Consider the following 22,308-nt stretch of genomic DNA (forward strand, 5'->3'; position numbering starts at 1 on the left):
TGACAAATAATTATATTTAAGCCCATTGGCAAGATAAGAGGTAGACTTGGTGGTGATGGTGGGGGGTGTTACTCAGCCCTGTGATTTTGTTAGATCTTGCTCTCTGTCTGCACATCAACAAAGTTGTTCACCACCAAGCATTTTATGAAGCTGTTCTCTCTGAACGGGAGGGATGCTTGGGCCAGAGGTTGAAGTTCAACTCTAGTCAACCTTGAGGCCAAAGTGTCATCATGCATCTCTGTGGGGAGAGTCTGTTACGTTGCTGCCCCATAAACGGACCCAGTCCATGTCGAATGGTGGAATTTTAATGGTCGCCCTGAGAATGGCAGGTCACAGTCAATCCCTTGACACAGGTCACCTCCAACCAGTGACCCCCAGTTTAACCAAACCCAGAACACTTTCTAAACATCTCCTCCAGTAACATGTCTGAAAGCAGACCCTGGCACTGGTATACATATTGTTTCACTGTAGACCAGTGGTTCCTAAGCATTTTTGGAGCTGTGGTCCATCTAAAGCTTAAGGACTTTTCTTGTGACCTTCCTCCATGAAAACAAGACCATTGTTTCTGACCAGAAATGAGTTGGAATCTGCTACCAAAAAGTTGCTAGCAATGGTGATATACAGCACACCAGCGTCTTAATAGAGACAAATATAAAACATTACAAAATACAGTATCTGTAACCTGGTTACAATAGCCAACTCTTATCATTGTCATGCCATACGACATGGCTGAAGCACAAACAGCACTGAACCTCTAGGCTAGAGTATGTGCATCTGTTGTCTAGCTAAGAAACCAACCCAGGGGCCTGCACTGCTGCACTGTGAGTTGATGAAGTCTTTCTGTGACAGGGTGGAAATAGTTTGTCCAGCCAAAGACTTGTCAGTCCTGGGAGGCAGTGCACTAAATACCTTGGGAATGGAGCTCAGATTTATAGCTCTGTAACCATTGCACAGCACTACAGCCCCCAAGGGAGGGACCATATAGCCTAAGCAATAAAGTGGATTCATTAATAGGTCTAAATGTTCTCACTCTCAGGCATCATTTCCAGTGGCGATGAAGAGGTAGGCAACCTTTACTCATATCTGACCATCAGTTTGGGAGACCAACTGGCTATTACTCATCACAACCGAGTACGATCCAACACCTCCCTCTTAGATGTTTTATTTTGTGGAAAGCAAGCCGTAATGGTATATTCTCTCTGCCACAAATCGCTTTCCACAACATTGAGAATATTGTTCTTTTTTCACTGATTTCTTCAAGGATTTATGAAACTTGCACACCAAGGGGCCAAGCTTGTTCCAGGAGCAGGACAGAGCTAGGTGTGAGGGAAAGTTGTGCTGGCTGCCAAGGAGTTGCAGTCAACCGGAACATGCCAAAGACCATTTGAAAGTGACTAATTTGGTTTTTCTAAAGACCTCTTGGAGGTGAAATATGTGTCCCCTAATCTAGGCTACTGACAGCTGTCATGCTGAGGTTTCTACACATTTAATGGGACGAGTTTGGATATTGTTGGCAGGGTTATTTGAAAACTATTGTACTGTATTTCATGAGCAAAACAATAGTTCTCACAAACAGAGTTCACTTCAAAGAGCTCTTACAATGGAAAACTATATGAAACAATAAATATTATGGACATCCCTTTGTCTGAAAGACCTCAACTGTAATTTTGCAGGATAAAATGTAATTCTAACATTCTGAATTTGGGTGAAAGAGAGAACTTTGAAAGAACAACCTGTTTGTTACAAGTGACCTAGTTTAACAAACCAACATGTACCTCTAACATGTTTATATGCATAGAACATCTATGTAGAAGGCGTATACCAAGTCACAAAAAAATTACCAATGTGACTAGGGAAACAAATGTGGTCCATTTCCTCAAAATGGTATTCCATTGTTCTATGTATCGAAATGGCTCAGGAGAGGAAGGCCTCTCATTTCATTTCCTGTTCTCACGTATAAATAATCCTCCTCAGAATGATTTTCGCTTGCTTCCCATGACGGTATTAATAAATATAGCATGGCACAAACAGTGTAAAACAGTACCTGGGACAATTCTGTGAAAGAGCGTCTACTAAATGACTTAAATGTAATGTAAAATATTGGAATATTTGGACAAATTAGAATTGATCATTTACACTAAGTGTACAAAACATTAGCAACACCTGCTCTTTCCATGACAGACTGACCAGGTGAAAGCTATAATCCCTTATTGATGTCACCTTTTAAATCCACTTCAATCAGTGTAGATGAAGGCGAGACGACAGGTTAAAGAAGGATTTTTAAGCCTTGAGAGATGGAATATGTATGTGTGCCATTCAAACGGTGAATGGGAAAGACAAACTATTTAAGTGCCTTTGAAAGGGGTATTGTAGTAGTAGTTGCCAGGCGCACCGGTTTGTGTCAAGAACTGTAACGCTGCTGGGTTTTTCACGCTTAACAGTTTTCTGTGTGTATCAGGAATGGTCCACCACCCAAAAGACATCCAGCCAACTTGACACATCCGTGGTAAGCATCGGAGACAACTTGGGCCAGCATCCCTGTGGAACGCTGTCGACACTGACACCTTGTAGAATCCATGCCCCAACTCATTTAGACTGTTCCTAGTGCAAAAGGGGGTGCAACTCAATACTAAGAAGGTGTTCCTCATGTTTTGTACACTGTGTATAGTATTTTAGGCAACTTGTTCTAAAACATGTTCCCCACACATACAATTATCTGTAACGTTCCCCAGTCAAGCAGTGAATTTCAAACACAAAGACCAGGGAGGTTTTCAAACGCATTGCAAAGAAGGGCACGTATTTGTAGATGGGTAAAAATAAAAGACACAGACATTGACTATCCCTTTGAGCATGGTGAAGTTATTAATTACACTTTGGATGGTGTATCAATACACCCAGTCACTACAAAGACACAGGCATCCTTCTTAATATTAGTTGCCGGAGAGGAAGGAAACCGCTCAGGGATTTCACCGTGGGGACTTTAAAACAGTTACCTAGTTTATTGGCTGTGATAAGAGAAAGGATGGCTCAACATAATTGTAATTACTCCACAATACTAAATGACAGTGATACAAAATAAAAAAATATTCCAAACATGCATCCTGTTTGCAATAAAGTAAAACTGCAAAAAAATATGCTAAGAAAGGAACCTTATGTCCTGAATACAAAGGGTTAAGTTTGGGGCAAATCCAACACACATCACTGAGTACCACTCTACATATTTTCAAGCATGGTGGTGGCTGCATCATGTTATGGGTAGGCTTGTCATCGGTAAGAACTACAGAGTTTTTTATGATAAAAAAACAAACAGAATAGAGTTAAGCACAGGCAAAATCCTAGAGGACAGCATGGTCCAATTCACTTTCCAACAGACACTGGGAGACAAATTCACCTTTCAGCAGGACAATAACCTAAAACACAAGGCCAAATGCACACTGGACTTGCTTACCAAGATGATATTGAATATTCCTGAGTGGCCTAGTTACCGTTTTTACTTAAATCGGCATAAAAATCTATGACAAGACTTGAGAATGGCTGTCTAGCAATGTCAACAAACAACTTGACAGAGCTTGAAGAATTTTTAAAATAATAATGTGAAAATATTGTACAACAAAGGTGTGCAACTCTCTTAAAAAAATATCCAGAAAGACTAATCGATGCCAAAGAAGTTTCTAACATGTATTGACTCATATGTGAGTACTTATGTAAATTCTATTTTTTAATACATTTCCTAAGATTTCTCAAAACATATTTTCACTTTGTCATTATGGGGTATTGTGCGTAGATGGGTGAGAGAAGAAAAAAATATTTAATATATTTTGAATTCAGGCTGTAACACAACAAAATGTGGAATACATTAATACTTTCTGAATGCACTGTAACTCATGGGAAAGCATGAAGATGCAATGCACAGACTTGATTATTCAACATGACAATATCTGTCCTTACTCAAATAAACTATTTAAAAGAATGTGTATACCTAGCAATTAGGCTGGCTGACAGAAATATCGAATGAATGACGCAAATGAATGAAATGTAACCAACACTGAAAAGTTGCAAACTTTGATACTAGCTGCCCTAATTGTGAAAGCATCTGGATTTAAACGTGTTAAGAGCTTGTTCAGGAGTGTTTGAAGTGCACCATTTTCGTGATGCCACAGATCTCTATCTTAATCTGCTTTGCATCTCCACCTGTAAAACGCCAGCAACCATTGTTCAGAGCGTCTCGCTATGCATTGGCTCTATCCAGATTCCCGAAAAGTCAGCAGTAGGGCTAGGGGCTGTCCAAGTATTCACTGACGGGATCATGGCCTCCTCAGCACTGAATTGCACACCTTTTATGTTGTGTGTTATTTATTGTGCTTTCCTTTTTGGTAATATATTTTGCAACGCTGATTTAGAAGAAGATGAACATGCCAAGCATACGTATACGGTGGATATGTTCAACGATGCTGTCCCCACAGCTCCTCACTTTGTCATGTTCTTCGCCCCATGGTAAGCAAACGTTTTTTTCAAGTTTTAACCTGAATGAATGGATTAGCCAACGTTAGCAGCTAGCAGTTTGTAAAGTTATCGACAATGTTCAGATAACGTTACCACATGTCCTTAACAATTTAGCAAACTGTCTCATTTTAAATTGTCATGATGGGTAAGCTTCTAACTTTGATTGCTGCTACTAGTAAACGTTACCTAGCTAATTTGCAGCTAACTAGCGTAGCTTTTTGCTGGCTAACTGGTTACTGATAACTATTTATCTAAGTTAGTCAGCCAGCTTGTTTTTAGTTACACATATGATGTGGCTGTTGTATTTAACATGTTAATCCGTCCTTGCATTTGATGAAAGATCAATGTAATCTGGCTAACGCGTTGGCTATTACTCGAGCGTTAGCTAACATTAGGGAGCATGCTGCTACATTTTGGGATAGCTATTTAAACTAGCGAACCTTCTAAAGTCACTTTTCAACTTGGAACTGTCCCGTACTTTACACTTGTAGTTGACAGTCGCTACATGCACAGCGCAGTGTTTTTTCAAAGTGTTCATTTAGCTGCTTAAATGTTTCTACTATACTGCAACTTTCTAGCTAACAGTACAGTGGAGGAATAGATAATTTCATGATTCGCTCCTGCTGTGACCGTTTACGTGGCAGGCACTGACTGACGTAAACACGCACGCACTAAAACTGTGCCTAAAAATGTCAGTTTTTTAAAACCCAATGACTAATCTACCTGCTGTAGTTAGGCCTAAATGAGATATAAAATATGTTGGTGTCTTTGCTGACATAAAGGCTTAAAGAAAAACGTAGTCCATAATCATGGAAGTAAAAAATATGTTTTATATTCTCAGATTCACCACCTCAAAAGTATTTCTGGTCTCCTCCCAATGGTTCCTTGATACTCATGTGAAGTGTCACAGCTCCCCATATACAGTTACAAGCATAGCTGTGGGAAGTAGGGGTGCTGAGGGTGCTGCAGAAACGTAAAAAAAAATCTAGATAAAACAATACTTACAATTTTTTTTTTTTTTACAAAAGTACTGCACAGGTCCTTTACTAGTCGTGTATTAACGAACCGATATAGCCATCTGTAGCGCTGGCCAAAAAAAACAACAATTCTCTGCTGCATTGTCTTTTCAGGTGTGGTCATTGCCAGAGCCTACAAGGGACATGGAACGAGATGGCGGACAAATACAACAGCATGGAGTCGCCGCCCGCCTACGTTGTAAAGGTTGACTGCACTCAGGACGTCAAGTTCTGCTCCAACGTCCATGGCATCAGGGGGGTACCCCACGTAAGTACAGGGGCGTAATCATTAGAGCCGGCGTTTTTCTTGCACAGGCACCCCCATCATATGTTAGTGTAGCAAATGGGGATGTGTGAAACTTAATCCTCAGCCTGAAGTGTCCCGCTTGCGTCGCCTCATAAGATAGCTTTTGAGGTGGCGCAAACAGCTAAGATGCTTGAGGGATGACTGTCACGTGTTTTTGTGAGGCAGAGGTCTCGTGTTCGCGCCAGGTATGGGCTGAATTGGAGAGAAAGTGGTACTCGCTAAGTAAGCAGTGTGACAACCTTTACATTAGCAAAAAATATATTATCACGTCTTGTCATCAGGTGAATGATAATGACAAGTAGAACTAATCAATATTTGACAATGAATATATTTGGTGGACAGTTTCATTACTATGTCCTCCCCACAGTTCATTGGAAAAGGAAGTGTAAACTCTTAAGTCTATTAGCTAGAAAGGTATCTTGGTGGTGTAGAGCAGTGGTTCCGAAATGTTTTATAGTCCCGTACACCGTCAAACATTCAACCTCCAGCTGCGTACCCCCTCTAGCACCAGGGTCAGCGCAATCTCAAATGTTTTTTTGCCATCATTGTAAGCCTGCCACACACACTATACGATACATTTATTAAACTTAAGAATGAGTGAGTTTTTGTCACACACATTTTGCTCTTTATTTAGCCATCTTACATATAAAACCTTATTTGTTCATCAAAAATTGTGAATAACTCACCACAGGTTAATGAGAAGGGTGTGCTTGAAAGGATGCACATAACTCTGCAGTGTTGTGTTGTATTGGAGATAATCTGTCTTAAATCATTTTCCACACAATCTGTGCCTGTATTTAGTTTTCATGCTAGTGAGGGCTGAGAATCCACTCTCACATAGGTATATGGTTGCAAAGGGCATCAGTGTCTTAAAAGCTCGATTTGCCAAGACAGGATACTCTGAGCACAGCCCTATCCAGAAATCTGGCAGTGGCTTCTGATTAAATTAAATTTTCACAGGACCGCTTGTTGCAATTTCGATGAGGTTCTCTTATTCAGATATCGGTAAGTGGACTCGAGGCAGGGCATGAAAGGGATAACGAATCCAGATGTTTGTTTCGGGAAAGTAATTGCGCACCCAACTCAATCAGGTTGCTTTGCTATATCACATTTGACATTGTCCCTAAGTTTGAGTTAATTTACACATACAATGATGGAAAGACCTGTGTGTTGTCCTTAGTTATTGCAGACAGAGAAGAGCTCCAATTTCTTAATCATAGCCTCAATTTTGTCCCGCACATTGAATATTGTTGCGGAGAGTCCCTGTAATCCTAGATTCAGATCATTCAGGTGAGAAAAAACATCACCCAGATAGGCCAGTCGTGTGAGAAACTCGTCATTATGCAAGCGGTCAGACAAGTGAAAATTATGGTCAGTAAAGAGAACTTTAAGCTTGTCTCTCAATAATAAAACACGTGTCAATACTTTGCCCCTTAATAACCAGCGCACTTCTTCTGTATGTTGTAAAAGCATTAGATGGTCGCTGCCCATATCATTGAATAATGCATAAAATACACAAGAGTTCAGGGGCCTTGCTTTAACAAAGTTAACCATTTTCACTGTAGTGTCCAAAACATCTTTCAAGCTGTCAGGCATTCCCTTGGCAGCAAGAGCCTCTCGGTGGATGCTGCAGTGTACTGTTTGCATGCGCGTTACCACTTCACTATGTCTCCCTGTCATGGCTTTTGCGCCATCAGTACAGATACAAACACATCTTGACCACCAAAGTCCATTTGATGTCACAAAGCTGTCCAGTACTTTAAAAAATGTCCTCTCCTCTTGTCATTGTTTCCAGTGGTTTGCAGAAGAGGATGTCTTCCTTAATTGACCCCCCATAAACATAACGGTCATATGCCAGGCCCGCCAGTTGTGCCAGCCCCACCACGCCTGTTGACTCATCCAGCTGTAATGCATAGAATTCACTGGCTTGTATGCAAAGCAGTAATTGTTTCAAAACATCTCCTCCCTTGTCACTGATGTGTCGTGAAACAGTGTTGTTTGATGAAGCCGTATCTGTATAGTTTTTTTGGCCTTTTCCCCAGCATTGTCTCAGCCATATCCGCGGCAGCAGGAAGAATGAAGTCCTCCACAATAGTATGGGGCTTGCCTGTACTAGCCACTCGGTAACATTGTGCAATAGAACAGTTTCTTCTTGGACATATAACACACTGTGGCTGAGGAAAGGCACTACTCCCAATATAAGTCATTACGCTAACGCCAGTTAGTGTTGGCTTGTGAAACTACCTCTTAACTTCCTCCATACTGGACCCAGAGACATACAAATGGTATCCACAATGGACCCCCTGCAGTACCTCGGACCCCAGTTTGAAAACCTCTGCACTAGGGCACACCTTAGCAAAACATTTAAACTGTTCTATTGCGCAAGGTTTTTAAATGTTTTGCTAAGGTGTGCCCTAGTGCAGAGGTTTTCAAACTGGGGTCCGAGGTACTGCACACTGTGGCTGAGGAAAGGCACTACTCCCAATATACTGAGGGAACCCCAAATCAATGTAGTTATCATATTTGCGCCTCTTCGATGGTCCAACGTCCCTGTCTGTTGTTCGGTGCTTTTCCGGGTCAGGGGGCAGTAGCTCTTCGGCTGCATCAGATTCAGAACGGTCAGTGTCCATCCCAGCTGGGCTAACAACAAATGTAGAATTACTGATGCTAGCATTGGATGTGCTTGTGGAAGCCGAACAACTTGTGTCGTCAACAGGTGGCAGGTGTAGTACTGCTGGTAGTAGCAGTACTATCAGTAGAGCTGGTATATGTCTCTATGGACGTGGGCCTTACTTTTTATTTTATTTTTTACTATCAATTTTCGTGCAAACGGAATGAGCAGTAGCTACGTTTGGCTACCTACATACCCTTGGTGGCATTCCCGGCGAGAGAGTAACAGTCAGTGCTGCCAACTAATTTTCAGGGTAGGTTGCTAGAGGCAGGTTGATTTGTTGCTAAAAGACGTTGTGATGTCATTGTGTGATAACGTAAAACACATAATAACTTTACTCAAATTGACTGCCATCTCGGCAAAAAATATGATTTGATATTTGTTCAGGTACAGACTCCCACTTTTTTTTTCTTTACTTCTGGTTGTACAATTTTGACTGAGACATGTTGATTGATGTTGTAAATTCTGTTCAAGATCAAACATTCGTGACCAACTATATTCATTGGGTTTGGCTCGACGAACCCGCACTACTGCTGCTGCAGTCCGCCAACAATGATTTGCAATTTACTGAAATTGCTACTGGCCTGCTGCTGCCAGTGCACGAGCTGAGCGCCTGCTGCTGACGTCACGCACAATGCACTTTTGCAGCAGGTGTGTTGGCACGTGTGTTGTGACTGAATGTGTGACAAAGAAAATCGTTTTTGTGTAATTTTAGAGGGAAAATGCGTGCATTTTAGCCTTCAAGTCCATTTTCAGAAGTTGCTAAAAGTTCCAAATACATTTTTAAAGGAGCTAAATTTGTTGCTAGGTGCAGTCTGAAAAAAGTTGCTAAATCTAGCAACAAAATTGCTAAGTTTGCATCACTGGTAACAGTTAATTATTTGACATTATTTAATGGTTTAATTTTTGGGGGGGGGCAATGAAACGAGACTACTCATACGAGAAAAAAACATCAACCAAATGTAATAGCCCTGCTGGAAAATCTAAATGGACTGTTTGAAAATGTGAATCACATTTTTATTTGGCGTACCCCTGACGGCATTGCGCGTACCCAGTTTGGGAATAGTCGGTGAAGAGAATTTTGCTGTTGTAAAGCAAATTTTCTGCAATTCTACAATCGTTTGTATTGAGTTGAGAGAACATTTTGCAGTTTTGAAGCAAATTTCCTCCAATTCTATGCATTTTGCCTATGCTAATGCTGTGTACCTCTGCTCAAACATAACAAAATCAATGTGCATGTGCCCTCAATTCCCGTATTTAAAGAATAAAATAAAAAATCACATTCTCAATTCTCCCCCGACTGTCTAGTCTTTATTTTAGCTGTATTTTTCAAAGATGGTATTATTGAAAAAAATATATAGTACATTATCTTTTCTGCATTCTTTCTATCTGGTATTGGTTGTTTCAATTGGCACCAAAACTGCTTTTCTATTCTGAAAATTACCACATAGATGGCACAAATAATAATTTTAGCTGAAGCGCGTAGTTTAAAATCTATTGAACATTATATGAAGTTCCTTGGTCCTCCATTCTTTTTTTGATGACCAATTCACCCCGTTTACCAAAGAGCACCTTCTGTCTACCAACATTTACTATTGTGTACCTTAGTAGCGCTTCTTTTCCTCCTCTTTCTAATAATTTTCTATACAGAAAAAAACATGTAATTTAGCTTGATTTTAGCAATGAAGTCATTTATCTACTTCCATAGAGTTTGATGAACAGTTAGCATAATGACTGGAAGTCATGCTAACGCTAGTTAGCGTTGGCTTGTGAAACTACCTCTTAACTTCCTCCATACTGGACCCAGAGACATAACAAATGGTATCCACAATTGACCCCAGTTTGAAAACCTCTGCATTCGGGAATACCGTAGCAAAACATTGTGCAATAGAACAGATTCGTCTTGGATTTCTTATTGGATAAGTTGAGTATACCTCACCATTTCGAGGCACTATTTTGCTGCTGGTATAAACCACAAAGAGCAGTTAGCTTCAATGTAGATAGCAGGGAACATTGACATGCATTTAGACCCTAACATGCTTATAAATTACTCTGTTGGGGAAAAAAAACAACTGTCACAAAGAAAAGTATTAACATTTTATTAGCCTTGAACATGACATAAATGAGTTGCAATGCATGTAATGACAACGGAATTTACCAATTTGGTGTATTTTGAGTATGTTGATACAGCAGAGCAGTATGGCCAAGCCCTAGTCATTGAGTTGTATGATTTCATTGATCCCTGTCTTGTTTGCAGGTTGATGCTGTTCAGGCCCGAGCAGGAGGCGATGAAGTACCAAGGCCCCAGGGACCTGCAGTCTCTGGAGACCTGGATGCTCAACACTGTGCAGGAGGAGCCTGTGGTAAGGAGAGAGGTCATCCAAGTGATCTAAATAAAACATACAGTAGGTGATCCTGTATGGCTCAGTTGGTAGTATTGTATTGTAGGTTCGATTCCCGGGGCCACCCATATGTAAAATGTATGCACGCGTAACTAGGTCGCTTTGGATCAAAGCATCTGCTGAATGGCATATTCTTTTTTTAATCATTATTATTATTATATATTGAAATGGAAACTATTTGAGACTAATGTGATGGTAGACTTTATTTGACGTGTGGCATGATGTTCTGCAGGAGAAAGAGACTGAGCTGGAGCCTCCCAAAACCCCAGAGCCAAAGCAGGGCCTGTATGACCTCACCGCCAGCAACTTCAAGGCCCACATCTCTAAAGGTAATGTGGGGGGAGGACTGGGATTGATCAATACCACAGACGTGGCAACGGTCTCTTTATAGCCTGGTCCCAGAACTGTTTTTGCTGTCTTGCCGACTTGCAATTGTCATGCGCCATAGGAGTTGGCAAGACGGCACACACAAACCTGGGACCAGGCTTGTCTCTTTAGATCTGAACATTTTATGCAAGTTACATATGTAAAGTTTCTACAAAGTTTAACATATTTTAGGTGCCGTCATTTCCTTGAAACCATGATGCAATCCACGCTACATTTATCTCAGGCAAATAGCATGTTTCCGGTCGCTGGACAAGCACAACAAAAGTAAATGGTCATGATAATTGTCCCAATGAAATTGCAGCTCTTAAAGGGATACTTTGGGGATTTTCTATACTGAATAAAAATATAAACACAACATCCAACAATTTCAAAAATAGAAATACTCCTCAGTTTCATTAGTTGTCCGGGTGGCTGGTTTCAGTTGATCCCACAGGGGAAGAAGCCAGATGTTGAGGTCCTGGGCTGGCGTTGCTACACGTGGTCTGTGGTTGTGACACCGGTTAGTTGTACTGCCAAATTGGAAGCGGCTTATGGTAGAGAAAGGAACTAAATTCAATTCTCAGGCAACAGCTCTGGTGGACATTGCTGCAGTCAGCATGCCAATTGCGTGCTCCCTCAACTTGAGACATCCATGGCATTGTGTTGTGTGACTAAACTTCACATTTTAAAGTGACCTTTTATTTCCCCCAGCACAAGGTGCATCTGTGTAATGACCATGCTGTTTAATCAGCTTCTTGTTATGCCACGTCAGGTGGATCGATTATCTTGTCAAAGAAGAAATGCTCACTAACAGGGATGTAAACAAATTTGTGCACAAGTTTTGAGAGTTAAGTATTCTTCCCCCAGAGTCAGACTTCCTCATTTTGATGTATCTGTGTCCAGTATGAAGGAAGTTGGAGGTAGTTTCACGAGCCAGTGCTAACTAGCATTAGCGCAATGACTTGAAGTCTATGGGTGTCTGCTTGCATGCTAGCAGATACCCATAGACTTCCGGTCATTGTGCTAACGCTAGTTAGCAATTACTTCCTTCAAACCACACGCAGAGACATAAAAATGGTATCCAGGAGTTCATCTGACTCTGGGGAAGTAGATAAAGGGCCTCATTGCCAAAATCCCCAAAGTATCCCTTTAAGTCTGGTTTTTAGTCGTATGTTAAGGTTGAGAAGAAAAATAAATTATTCCTGTTTTGGAGAAAAAAATGCAGGATATGACAAGGTCATTTGTAAGAGGAATGTTTATGGGTCTCACATTTAAATCTGGGCAGGATTTAACTGACAATTGTGTAATCAGTAGCATTTAACCTCTGTGAGCTCCGTTTATTCTAGTCTCTAGGGCCGCATTGCATAGGCCATTTTTATAGTTGTAATTTCTCATGTTATTCCATCAACTTGTAACCCATCCTTAAGCTAAGACGCTTATACTCTATAACTTAAGCTATTATGTACCTCTGTAAAATGCTTTATAATTAGTTTGTTCAGATTGCAGCTATTCCTGGTGTACATTTATGTATATATTATGTTTTCCAGTATTAAGTATAATCTCCTTTTCTTCTTTTTTTCCTCCTCTCCACAGGGTCCCACTTTGTCAAGTTCTTTGCCCCCTGGTGTGGTCACTGCAAGGCCATGGCCCCCACCTGGGAGCAGCTGGCCACCAGCTTTGAGCACTCCGACAACATCAAGATCGGCAAGGTTGGTGACAAGTTCCAACCCTGCCTGAGCAACAGCAGTGTACCGGAGTCACTTATCTATGTAACAAGACCAGGACACGGATCTTCTGACGAGTCATTTTGTTTGTACAATGAGATAATACAACCCACTGAACAAATGTTATTTATGGCTGTTGCCTGTTGTTTGTATTGAATTGCATGTTGATATTTCCAAGTTAAAAGCACAACTAGCTGTCTTTACCAGCTACAGGAGTTAAATGTGAAGTATGACATACTAGGTATGAGCTGGATATGCTGAATGAATTCTGAATAAACTGGTGTGTTGTGTGATTGGCCAGGTGGACTGTACCCAGCACTACGAGGTGTGCTCTGAGAACGCTGTGCGTGGCTACCCCACCCTGCTCTTCTTCAAGGACGGAGAGAAGGTACGGAGTTTGGTTGGCTAGCACACTGAAGACCTTGTGTCATTGTGTTCTGTAACACATTTAAGCTTTTAAGGAGCTATTGCTTTATCATTAAAATGCTAGTCAATTCGTTAACCCTTTCCATTGCTGCTGTTTGTCTGTCCAGGCGGATCAGTACAGAGGCAAGCGGGACCTGGAATCTCTGAAGGACTTTGTCGACAACCAGGTTAAGGCTGCAACTAAGGAGGATGACGTGCACCCACATGCTAACGAGATCCCAGTACCCAGCGCCGAACCTGCCAAAGAGGAGGTGTGTGTGTTTGACTGTTTCTCTCAGGTACCATGAGGCCAAGCACATGTGCCTTCCAGACTTTAAATACTCCACATGCTATTTTAAAACTCTTAACATTGGTAACTGTTACGCCGAGATCTCATTTTGGGGGCGGGTACCCTGTTGTGTGTGGGCAGCAAGTTTCTTCTCCAGATACTTAATGAGTGAACAAACTCTCGGGCAGATGTTTTAGCAGTGAGATTACCATCTAGCCCACTCAGGCCTTCGCTGTAGACTACAGTCTACACCAGGCATAGGCCTCTGCTGCACAACAGTCAACTAGACCTAGCAATTATGGGCAGGCTAGCTATTTCCTTCCGCCCATGCCAAGGCATCTCGGATATAGTGTTCAGTGTGAACAGTGACATCAACCTTGAATAAAGACATGGGACGAGTCGTTTAAGGAGAGATCCAAAGCTAATTCCAATACAACACGAGCTCGATTAGTCACGGATGTTCGGTGTAGGAATTTAAGCTACTGGTCTTGTGGACATACACTGCCTTCATAAAGTATTCATACCCCTTCACTTATTCCACATTTAGTTGTGTTACAGCCTAAATTAAAAATGGAATCAATATCTATTTTTTTCTCTAACCCATCTACACACAATACCAAAGTGAAAACATGTTTTTAGATTTTTTTTTGCACAAAGAAATATAGCATTTAGATAAATATTCACACCCCTGAGTCAATACATGTAATCGCTGCCAAAGGTGATTCTAACATCTGTGAGTCTTTCTGGGTAAGTCTCTAAGAGCTTTGCAAACATGGATTGTACAATATAAAAGTGGTTCAAGTTCTGTCAAGTGGGTTGCTGATTATAGCTAGACAGCCATTTTCAGGTCTTTCCAGAGTTAAGACAATTTACAGTACCGGTCAAAAGTTTGGACATACCTACTCATTCCACGGTTTGTCTTTATTTTTACTATTTTCTACATTGTAGAATAATAGTGAAGACGTCAAAACTATGACATAACAAATCAAAATCAAATGTATTTATATAGCCCTTCGAACATCAGCTGATATCTGAAAGTGCTGTACAGAAACCCACCCTAAAACCCCAAACAGCAAGCAATGCAGGTGTAGAAGCATGGTGGCTAGGAAAAACTCCCTAGAAAGGCCAGAACCTAGGAAGAAACCTAGAGAGGAACCAGGCTCTTCTGGCTGTGCCGGGTGGAGATTATAACAGAACATGGCCAAGATGTTCAAATGTTCATAAATGACCAGCATGGGCAAATAATAATAATCACAGTAGTTGTCAAGGGTGCAGCAAGTCAGCACTTCAGGAGTAAATGTCAGTTGGTTTTTCATAGCCGATCATTAAGAGTATCTCTACCACTCCTGCTGTCTCTAGAGAGTTGAAAACAGCAGGTCTGGGACAGGTTGCACGTCCGGTGAACAGGTTAGGATTCCATAGCCGCAGGCAGAACAGTTGAAACTGGAGCAGCAGCACGGCCAGGTGGACTGGGGACAACAAGGAGTCATCATGCCAGGTCATCCTGAGGCATGGAATAACACAAATGGAATCGTGTAGGTGTTAAACAAATCAAAATATATTTGAGATTCTTCAAAGTAGCCACCCTTTGCCTTGATGACAGCTTTGCACACTCTTGGCATTCTGGCAATCCGCTGCATGAGGAATGCTTTTCCAATAGTCTTGAAGAAGTTCCCACATATGCGGGGCACTTGTTGGCTGCTTTTCCTTCACTTTGTAGTCCAACTCATCCAAAACCATCTCAATTGGGTTGAGGGCGGGTGATTGTGGAGGGCAGGTCATCTGATGCAGCACTCCATCACTCTCCTTCTTGGTCAAAAAGCTCTTACACAGCCTGGAGGTGTGATTTTGGCCATTGTCCTGTTGAAAAACTAATTATAGTCCCACTAAGTGCAAACCAGATGGGATGGTGTATCGCTGCAGAATGCTGTGGTAGCCATGCTGGTTAAGTGTGCCTTAAATTCTAAATAAATCACAGACAGTGTCACCAGCAAAGCACCCCCACACCATCACCTCCATGCTTCATGGTGGGAAACACACATGCGGAGATCATCCATTCACCTACTCTGCGTTTCACAAAGACATGGCGGTTGGAACCAAAGATCTCAAAGGACAGATTTGCACTGGTCTAATGGCCATTGCTCATGACTAATGTCCATTGCTCATGATTCCATATGTGCTATTTCATAGTTTTGTGTCTTCACTATTATTCCACAATGTAGAAAATAGTGACAAAAAAAATCCCTGGAATGAGTAGGTGTGTCCAAACTTTTGACTGGTTCTGTAAGTCAAAACTGTAGCTAGGCCACTCAAGAACATTCAGTGTCATCTTGGTAAGCAAGTCCAGTGTATATTTGGCCTTGTTTCAGGTTATTGTCCTACTGAAAGGTGAATTTGTCTCCCAGTTTCTGTTGGAAAGCAAACTGAAGCAGGTTTTCTTCAAGATTTTAAAATACCCCCTAGTCCTTTCTGATGACAAGCATACCCATAACATGATGCAGCCACCACCATGCTTGAAAATATGATGTGGTACTCAGTGATTTTGTTGGTGGATTTGCCCCTAAACATAATGCTTTGTGTTAATTTCTTTGGCACATTTTTTTGCAGTATTACTTTAGTGTCTTCACTCTGTCATTTTAGGTTAGTATTGGGTAGTAATTATATGTTTCATACATCCTCAGTTTCTCCTACCACAGGCATTAAACTCTGTAACTGTTTAAACTCTGTAAATGGTAAAGTCACCCATTGGCCACATGGTGAAATCCTGTGGTTTCCTTCCTCTCCGGCACATGAGTTAGTAAGGATGTCTGTATATTTGTAGTGACTGGGTGTATTGATACATTATTATTGATACACTATGCAGTGTAATGAATAACTTCACCATGCTCAAAGGGATATTTAATATCAGCTTTTTATTTTACCAATCTACCGATAGGTGCCCTGATTTGCTGAGCATTGGAAAACCTCCCTGGTCTTTGTGGTTGAATCTGTTTGAAATTTACTGCTCTACTGAAGGACCTTACAGATAATTGTGTGTCGGGTACAGAGATGAGTTAGTCATTAAAACATTATATTAAACACTATTATTGCACACAGTGAGTCCATGTGACTTGTTAAGCAAATATTTACTCCTGAACTTATTTAAACTTGCTTTAACAAAGGGGTTGAATACTTATTGACCCAAGACATTTCAGCTTTTATGTATAAAAACATAATTCCACTTTGACATTATGGGGTATTGACACAAAATCTAAATTTTAAATTCAGGCTGTAACGCAACAAAATGTGGAAAAAGTCAAGGAGTGTGAACACTTTCTGAAGGGACTGTATTAACCAATACATGACCAGGAATGATCCAATCTGATATCACCTCTGTTTGTTTCCTGCAGTCTGGCGTTATTACACTCACAGAGAGCAATTTTGACGAGGCAGTGGCCAAGGGGCTGACGTTCATCAAGTTCTACGCTCCATGGTAAGCGCTCTTATATACAGTAGTAACACTCTTTTTAACTATCTATTTCCCGCCGTATGATCTTGGATATTTATTTGAGTCAGTGGTACTTGTAAGAAGTTGAGGAGGCTAGTGCATTTCCCCTCAGGTAATGGAGTGGCACCCTCACAGACTAAAGTTCCATCGAAATACTCTATCTGCCCTGATCTAGGCTAGGTGAAAATAATATCATGGATGCCAGTTTTGTCACAGCAGTGCACATGACTAAAAGTACACTAGATGAAAGTACCACTCGACTATTGAGATGCAGAGAAAGAGAACCTCGGTGGTCCACTGCCTGGATAACCTGCATAATCATAACTGACTTGCCCCCCCCCCCCCACTCCAGGTGTGGCCACTGTAAGAATCTGGCCCCTGTATGGGAGGACCTGTCCAAGAAGGAGTTCCCTGGCCTGACTGACGTGAAGATTGCCAAAGTGGACTGCACAGTGGAAAGGATGATCTGCAACAGGTTTTCAGTAGGTGTTCTACACTGAGTGTACTAAACATTAGGAACACCTTCTTAATATTGAGTTGCAACCTCTTTTGCGCTCAGAACAGACTCAATTCGTCGGGACATGGACTCTACAAGGTGTTGACAGTGTTCCACAGGGATGCTGTCTCATGTCGACTCCAATGCTTTCCACAGTTGTCAAGTTGGCTGGATGTCCTTTGGGTGATGGACCATTCTTGATACACACAGGAAACTGTTGAGTGTGAAAAACCCAGCAGCATTGCAGTTCTTGACACAAACCGATGCGACTGGCAACTACTACTACAATAGCCAGTTCACAGACACTTACATTTTTTGTGGCACACAGACAATCCATGTCTCAATTGTCTCGAGGATTAAAAATCCTTCTTTAACCTGTCGTCTCCAATTTTTGTACACTGATTTGAAGTGGATTTAACAGGTGACATCAAAAGGGATCATAACCTTCACCTTTCATGAAAATGTTTTGTACACTCAGTATAAATTGTAAATTGACTGTCAGTAGCTAAGATATTCCTCAGAATGAGCAATACTGTAGTGTACTATACTCTGCGGTATAATTAGCAAGACCTTGATTGTGTAACTTGACATTCCGTTCATAAACACACACAAGCAGCGCCACCCAGCGCCACAGGAAGTATACATGGTGGGTTATGTGGGTTAGCGGGGGTAGTGTACTATGGTTCAAAAAGCCATAAAACTGCACAGCCACCTCATCACGGGATTGGATAATCAGTGGTGCTCCGCTAACAGGAATGGTGGATCTCAAGACTCCCTCATGGCCCTGAAGACAGTCCCTTATAACCATCGCAACCTTTATTAATGGGACGCTCTCTGGACTAGTAGTCTCTTCAGCTGCAACCTGTCTGGCTCTTAGTAGCTCACTGTTAGAATTGATTAAATTAGTGTTACGTTATGACTCACACTGCTAAACAATCTAGACGATTCATGCATAGTTATTGTAAGAGAAAAAACATTTGCAACCATTATTTCCTTCGGAGTTGGCAGATCTGAAGGACAGGTGGACGTGATATGGTAAAGGCATTGGGGGCTAGGTGAAGTAAAGACCATATTGTTTATACCTATCCATTCCCTTCAAATCAGCAAACACTGAAGAGGTCGGGGCTAGCTAAGGGTTGTTATCTTGCTGACTTTGTCTCCTTTCTCTTCTACAGGTACGTGGGTACCCCACCCTGCTGCTGTTCAGAGCTGGTGCTCAAGGTGAGGAGCATCACGGAGGGCGGGACTTGGAGAGCCTGCACAGTTTTGTGATGAAGCAGGCCCGAGACGAGCTGTAGCATTGTCCAAACAACATCCACCATTACTTCTCTCCTCCACCCAACACAGAATATCTGGCCAATGGGAGGAGTCCTCTCACCCACAACAACCAGCTCTTATCTCCCATCATTTTCCTTTCAGAAAGGAGTAGCATCAATGCACTGCTTTTTAACCCCCACTGTAATGTCTCATGAGTGAGGCCAGTCTGATTCTATAATAATCCAATAGTTTGTGTGAAATGTGAATATATTTTGTTTGGGTGCCCAGTCCCCCTGTTCCTCTGGAGAGCATTGGCTGGCTCTGCAAACCACTTTTTGCCAGCGGTACTTAAATCGGCCAAACCTTAAAATGCATACCGTTATAGTCATCCCAACACTTGACAACTCAAGCAGAGTCGTCTTAAATAGTGCCTGCTGGTTGTATCAAAAAAAATGTTGGATTAAGCTGACTGAGTTTGTATAGATATAAAATGTTAATGTTCATTTGGTGATTTAAGAAAATCATGTTGACGAACAATCATGAGCCGTTGATGTAATGTTACTGTTGCACAGGGGTCAAAGCCGCGTGACCTCCAGTGACGTTGATTGTTAAGTTGACGGTACTTTTTATCCATGCCAGTGACGGCCTAACTAACTTAACTCTCAGGGACCCCCAGTTGGAGTTCTTAGCCTATGCCATACTGCAATCTCTTATCGGCTATATTTTTCTGACGAATTCCCCCAACTGCTTTTTGGCTATGACAGGAAAGGCTGCATGAAAGTGTTTCATGTCAAACTGCCCTTTGTGAGTGAGTGGTCTTCTGTGACATTGCAATTGTACTACAAAAAGTCTGAATGTAAAAGTTTTTTGGGGGGGTTTCCATTTTAGTGCTGTAAGAGGTTCAGTCCCACGGTCCAATGTCAGGCGCCTCGGGACAGTTTTGGCGTTCTCACTGTTTTATGAACAATGATTGTGATCGTCTGTTTGGCACACTCGAGTCATGCCTTATGCATGGAATGTGCTAGTTTGTCATGAAAGGAAAACCATGTGTCATTAATCCATGTTTGAAACATCCCTCACAAATGGTTTGAGGGATTGTGTCCAACATGGACGACTTTAAAAAAAAGGAACATTCAGAATGTTGCATAGAACAAACGTCTGCTGTAAATGTAATAGATTTTCCAAAGCGGATGAAAATTCTGTTTCATTGATTAAGCCCCATATCAGGCCGTCACTCAAACACCCAGTGAAGCACAACAGTGATGAGGTCATTTTACTTTGGGGTTTTTGTTTGGTTTACCTCAGTTGCTTGGGATGTCAAAAAACAAATACCCAAAATATATTATCCACCCATATAATGATCACTCATGACTTGTTTAGTCCATAAATTATGACAACAGTTTCTTTTCTTTTCTCCATATATAGAATATATCAACCTGCAGTGTTAGTGGATCAGATTTGTTTGGTGTGCTATTCAGGGGCGGTTGAAATTTAAGTGGTCTGAGAATGTGTTTGCATGGAGTTGCTGTGTGAGACAGTTTACATTCAATGCTCAATTAAGGGAAACAAATGCATTCAGAGGCTAACCACTTATTGTCAGTAAAATCTTTATGGATAGTACATGGTCTAGGCAGACTCCAGTGAAGAAAAGCAGTATTTTGTTTTTGTGAGTGGGTTGTACACTGCCCATGAATTTTGTAAAAACAAAAAAAAGGCAAGTTGTAACATGAGATTTTGTAATAAAATGTCTTTTTCCAAAAATAGTATTTTTAATTAGTTTGTTTTTCTCTGTAATATGGCATGTGATTAAGTGGTGCAATAAATAAGCTGAAAATGTACACGTATTTACACACAAAAGTAAGTCTAAACATGACCACAAGAAATGTAAACAGCAGCTTACTAGAGGTATATTTTGTGATTTCTGATTGGTTAGGCACAAAGTTGAATTCTTTTTTTCAGGATTGGGCTCAATTCAGGAAGTGATTACAGATTGTGCAATAGAAATGTAAAGGTCATTTTCAATTGAACCGACATTGAGCGTTTACCGTGAATGCAGAAATGTTGCCTTTGAAATTTCAATCACTCTGTAATGCTGAACTTCCGCAATAACGGATTGAATAGAGCCCTGATCCGTAAATAAATCGACAGTAGCAATTACTTTGAAATGAACCAAATCAAAATGTCAAACCCAAGCTAATTTCAGAAAGCTGGTTCAAAACATTTGTTCAGCTGGTTTGACCAACAAATAGATTTTTGGGGATATATGTTAACTCAGTGAGTGGAATAACAATTTGCGGGATGTCCAAGGGATGAGGTGAATGTCATCCTCTTTAGAGCAGTCCATCAGTTAAGCCACAACCTGCTACCTGTTGAACCAGCTTGGTGAACACCCAGCATGAGCTTGACAAATATTGACCCAATGAAGATATTTTGAGGAGTTCACAACTAAAATAGTATGTGGTTGTTTCCGTTCGGCCCATATTATATTTTTGGAAGCCAGGTGAATATGGCGGAAGAACTGAGTACAATCCATAAAGAGGAGTAGGAAATATCTGGATCTTTTTACATTAACTAATGTATCGTGGCATACATTTCATGAATATTTCAGCAGATTGTTCATGTTAAAATCAGGCTTTGGTTAGTCAGACAATATACATACATCTCTATTAGAATTGGTGTACTTAGACTAATGCTTTTCCCCTGTGGTCCTATAAAAGGATTTCTACACGTTTTGTGTCATTTGACTACATCTGACATCATGTAACAGGTTGGCTGTCAGTATTGAGATAACATTGAGTCAATTCCCCGACGCCGTCGAGTTGTTTCGCTGTAATGGGCCATTAGCCGTCTGAGAACTTGAACACCACTTAGTTTTGAAAGGAGGAGGAGGGGGGGGGGAGCAGCACATTGGTCTGGTCCATTTATCAGTTCCTTCCTCGCCCTGAGTATGGGAGAGGAGAGGGTAGTACACAACACACACTCACAAACAGGCAGACCCATGATGTCGTGTGCACACAGTCTCCGCTGCAGCCCATGGCCGGGTGACCATGATGACGCGGCAGTTTGGCGGTCGTCAGTGGCAGCCACAGGCCCTCACCACCATGTTCTTGTACTTCTTCAGGATGACATTGGAGTTGTCGTCGAAGTAGAGCACGGAGATGGCGTGCAGCTTGGTGGGGGCGCAGCAGGGCTTGGGCACGTTTTCCGGATTCATGAGGTGGACCTAGGAGACAACAAGAGGTCAGAGGTCACATTCCTCTTCAAGCACAGCTTGAACGATCCATGTCACTTTCCTAACGTGAAGTGCGCACTTGAAACATTTGTTTTACAAATCAAATATACATTTACATCAATGGGAGATTTGCATGAAAATTCAGGTTCCATG

At 41.4% G+C, this 22,308-nt stretch overlaps 2 protein-coding genes across 2 annotated transcripts in view; one reads left to right on the plus strand and one right to left on the minus strand.

The window, feature by feature from the left end:
• Positions 1–4,137: 4,137 nt before the first annotated feature.
• On the plus strand, positions 4,138–20,686 carry LOC124039644 (thioredoxin domain-containing protein 5-like). The gene is made up of 10 exons (XM_046355832.1): positions 4,138–4,494; positions 5,634–5,801; positions 10,755–10,860; positions 11,132–11,228; positions 12,859–12,974; positions 13,291–13,377; positions 13,523–13,666; positions 17,073–17,155; positions 17,523–17,652; positions 18,842–20,686. The coding sequence occupies exons 1-10, from the start codon at positions 4,307–4,309 to the stop codon at positions 18,962–18,964; spliced, it is 1,242 nt and encodes a 413-aa protein (XP_046211788.1). The 5' UTR covers positions 4,138–4,306; the 3' UTR covers positions 18,965–20,686.
• Positions 20,514–22,308, minus strand: part of bmp6 (bone morphogenetic protein 6) — a 38,770-nt gene continuing 36,975 nt past the window's right edge. The window contains exon 7 of the mRNA XM_046355831.1: positions 20,514–22,146. Coding sequence (XP_046211787.1) covers positions 21,997–22,146 — 150 coding nt within the window. The 3' untranslated portion in view covers positions 20,514–21,996. The remainder of the gene's footprint in view (positions 22,147–22,308) is intronic.

The sequence above is a fragment of the Oncorhynchus gorbuscha genome, linkage group LG07, assembly GCF_021184085.1.
Source record: "Oncorhynchus gorbuscha isolate QuinsamMale2020 ecotype Even-year linkage group LG07, OgorEven_v1.0, whole genome shotgun sequence".
In the NCBI taxonomy this organism is placed as follows: Eukaryota; Metazoa; Chordata; class Actinopteri; order Salmoniformes; family Salmonidae; genus Oncorhynchus; species Oncorhynchus gorbuscha.

Excerpts from the sequence above, each read along its gene's own strand:
- LOC124039644 (XM_046355832.1), top strand. The coding sequence starts at position 4,307 with ATGGCCTCCTCAGCACTGAATTGCACACCTTTTATGTTGTGTGTTATT. Across the intron at positions 4,495-5,633 it reads GTCATGTTCTTCGCCCCATG|GTGTGGTCATTGCCAGAGCC; the intron begins GTAAGCAAACGT and ends TTGTCTTTTCAG. Across the intron at positions 17,156-17,522 it reads ATCAAGTTCTACGCTCCATG|GTGTGGCCACTGTAAGAATC; the intron begins GTAAGCGCTCTT and ends CCCCCACTCCAG.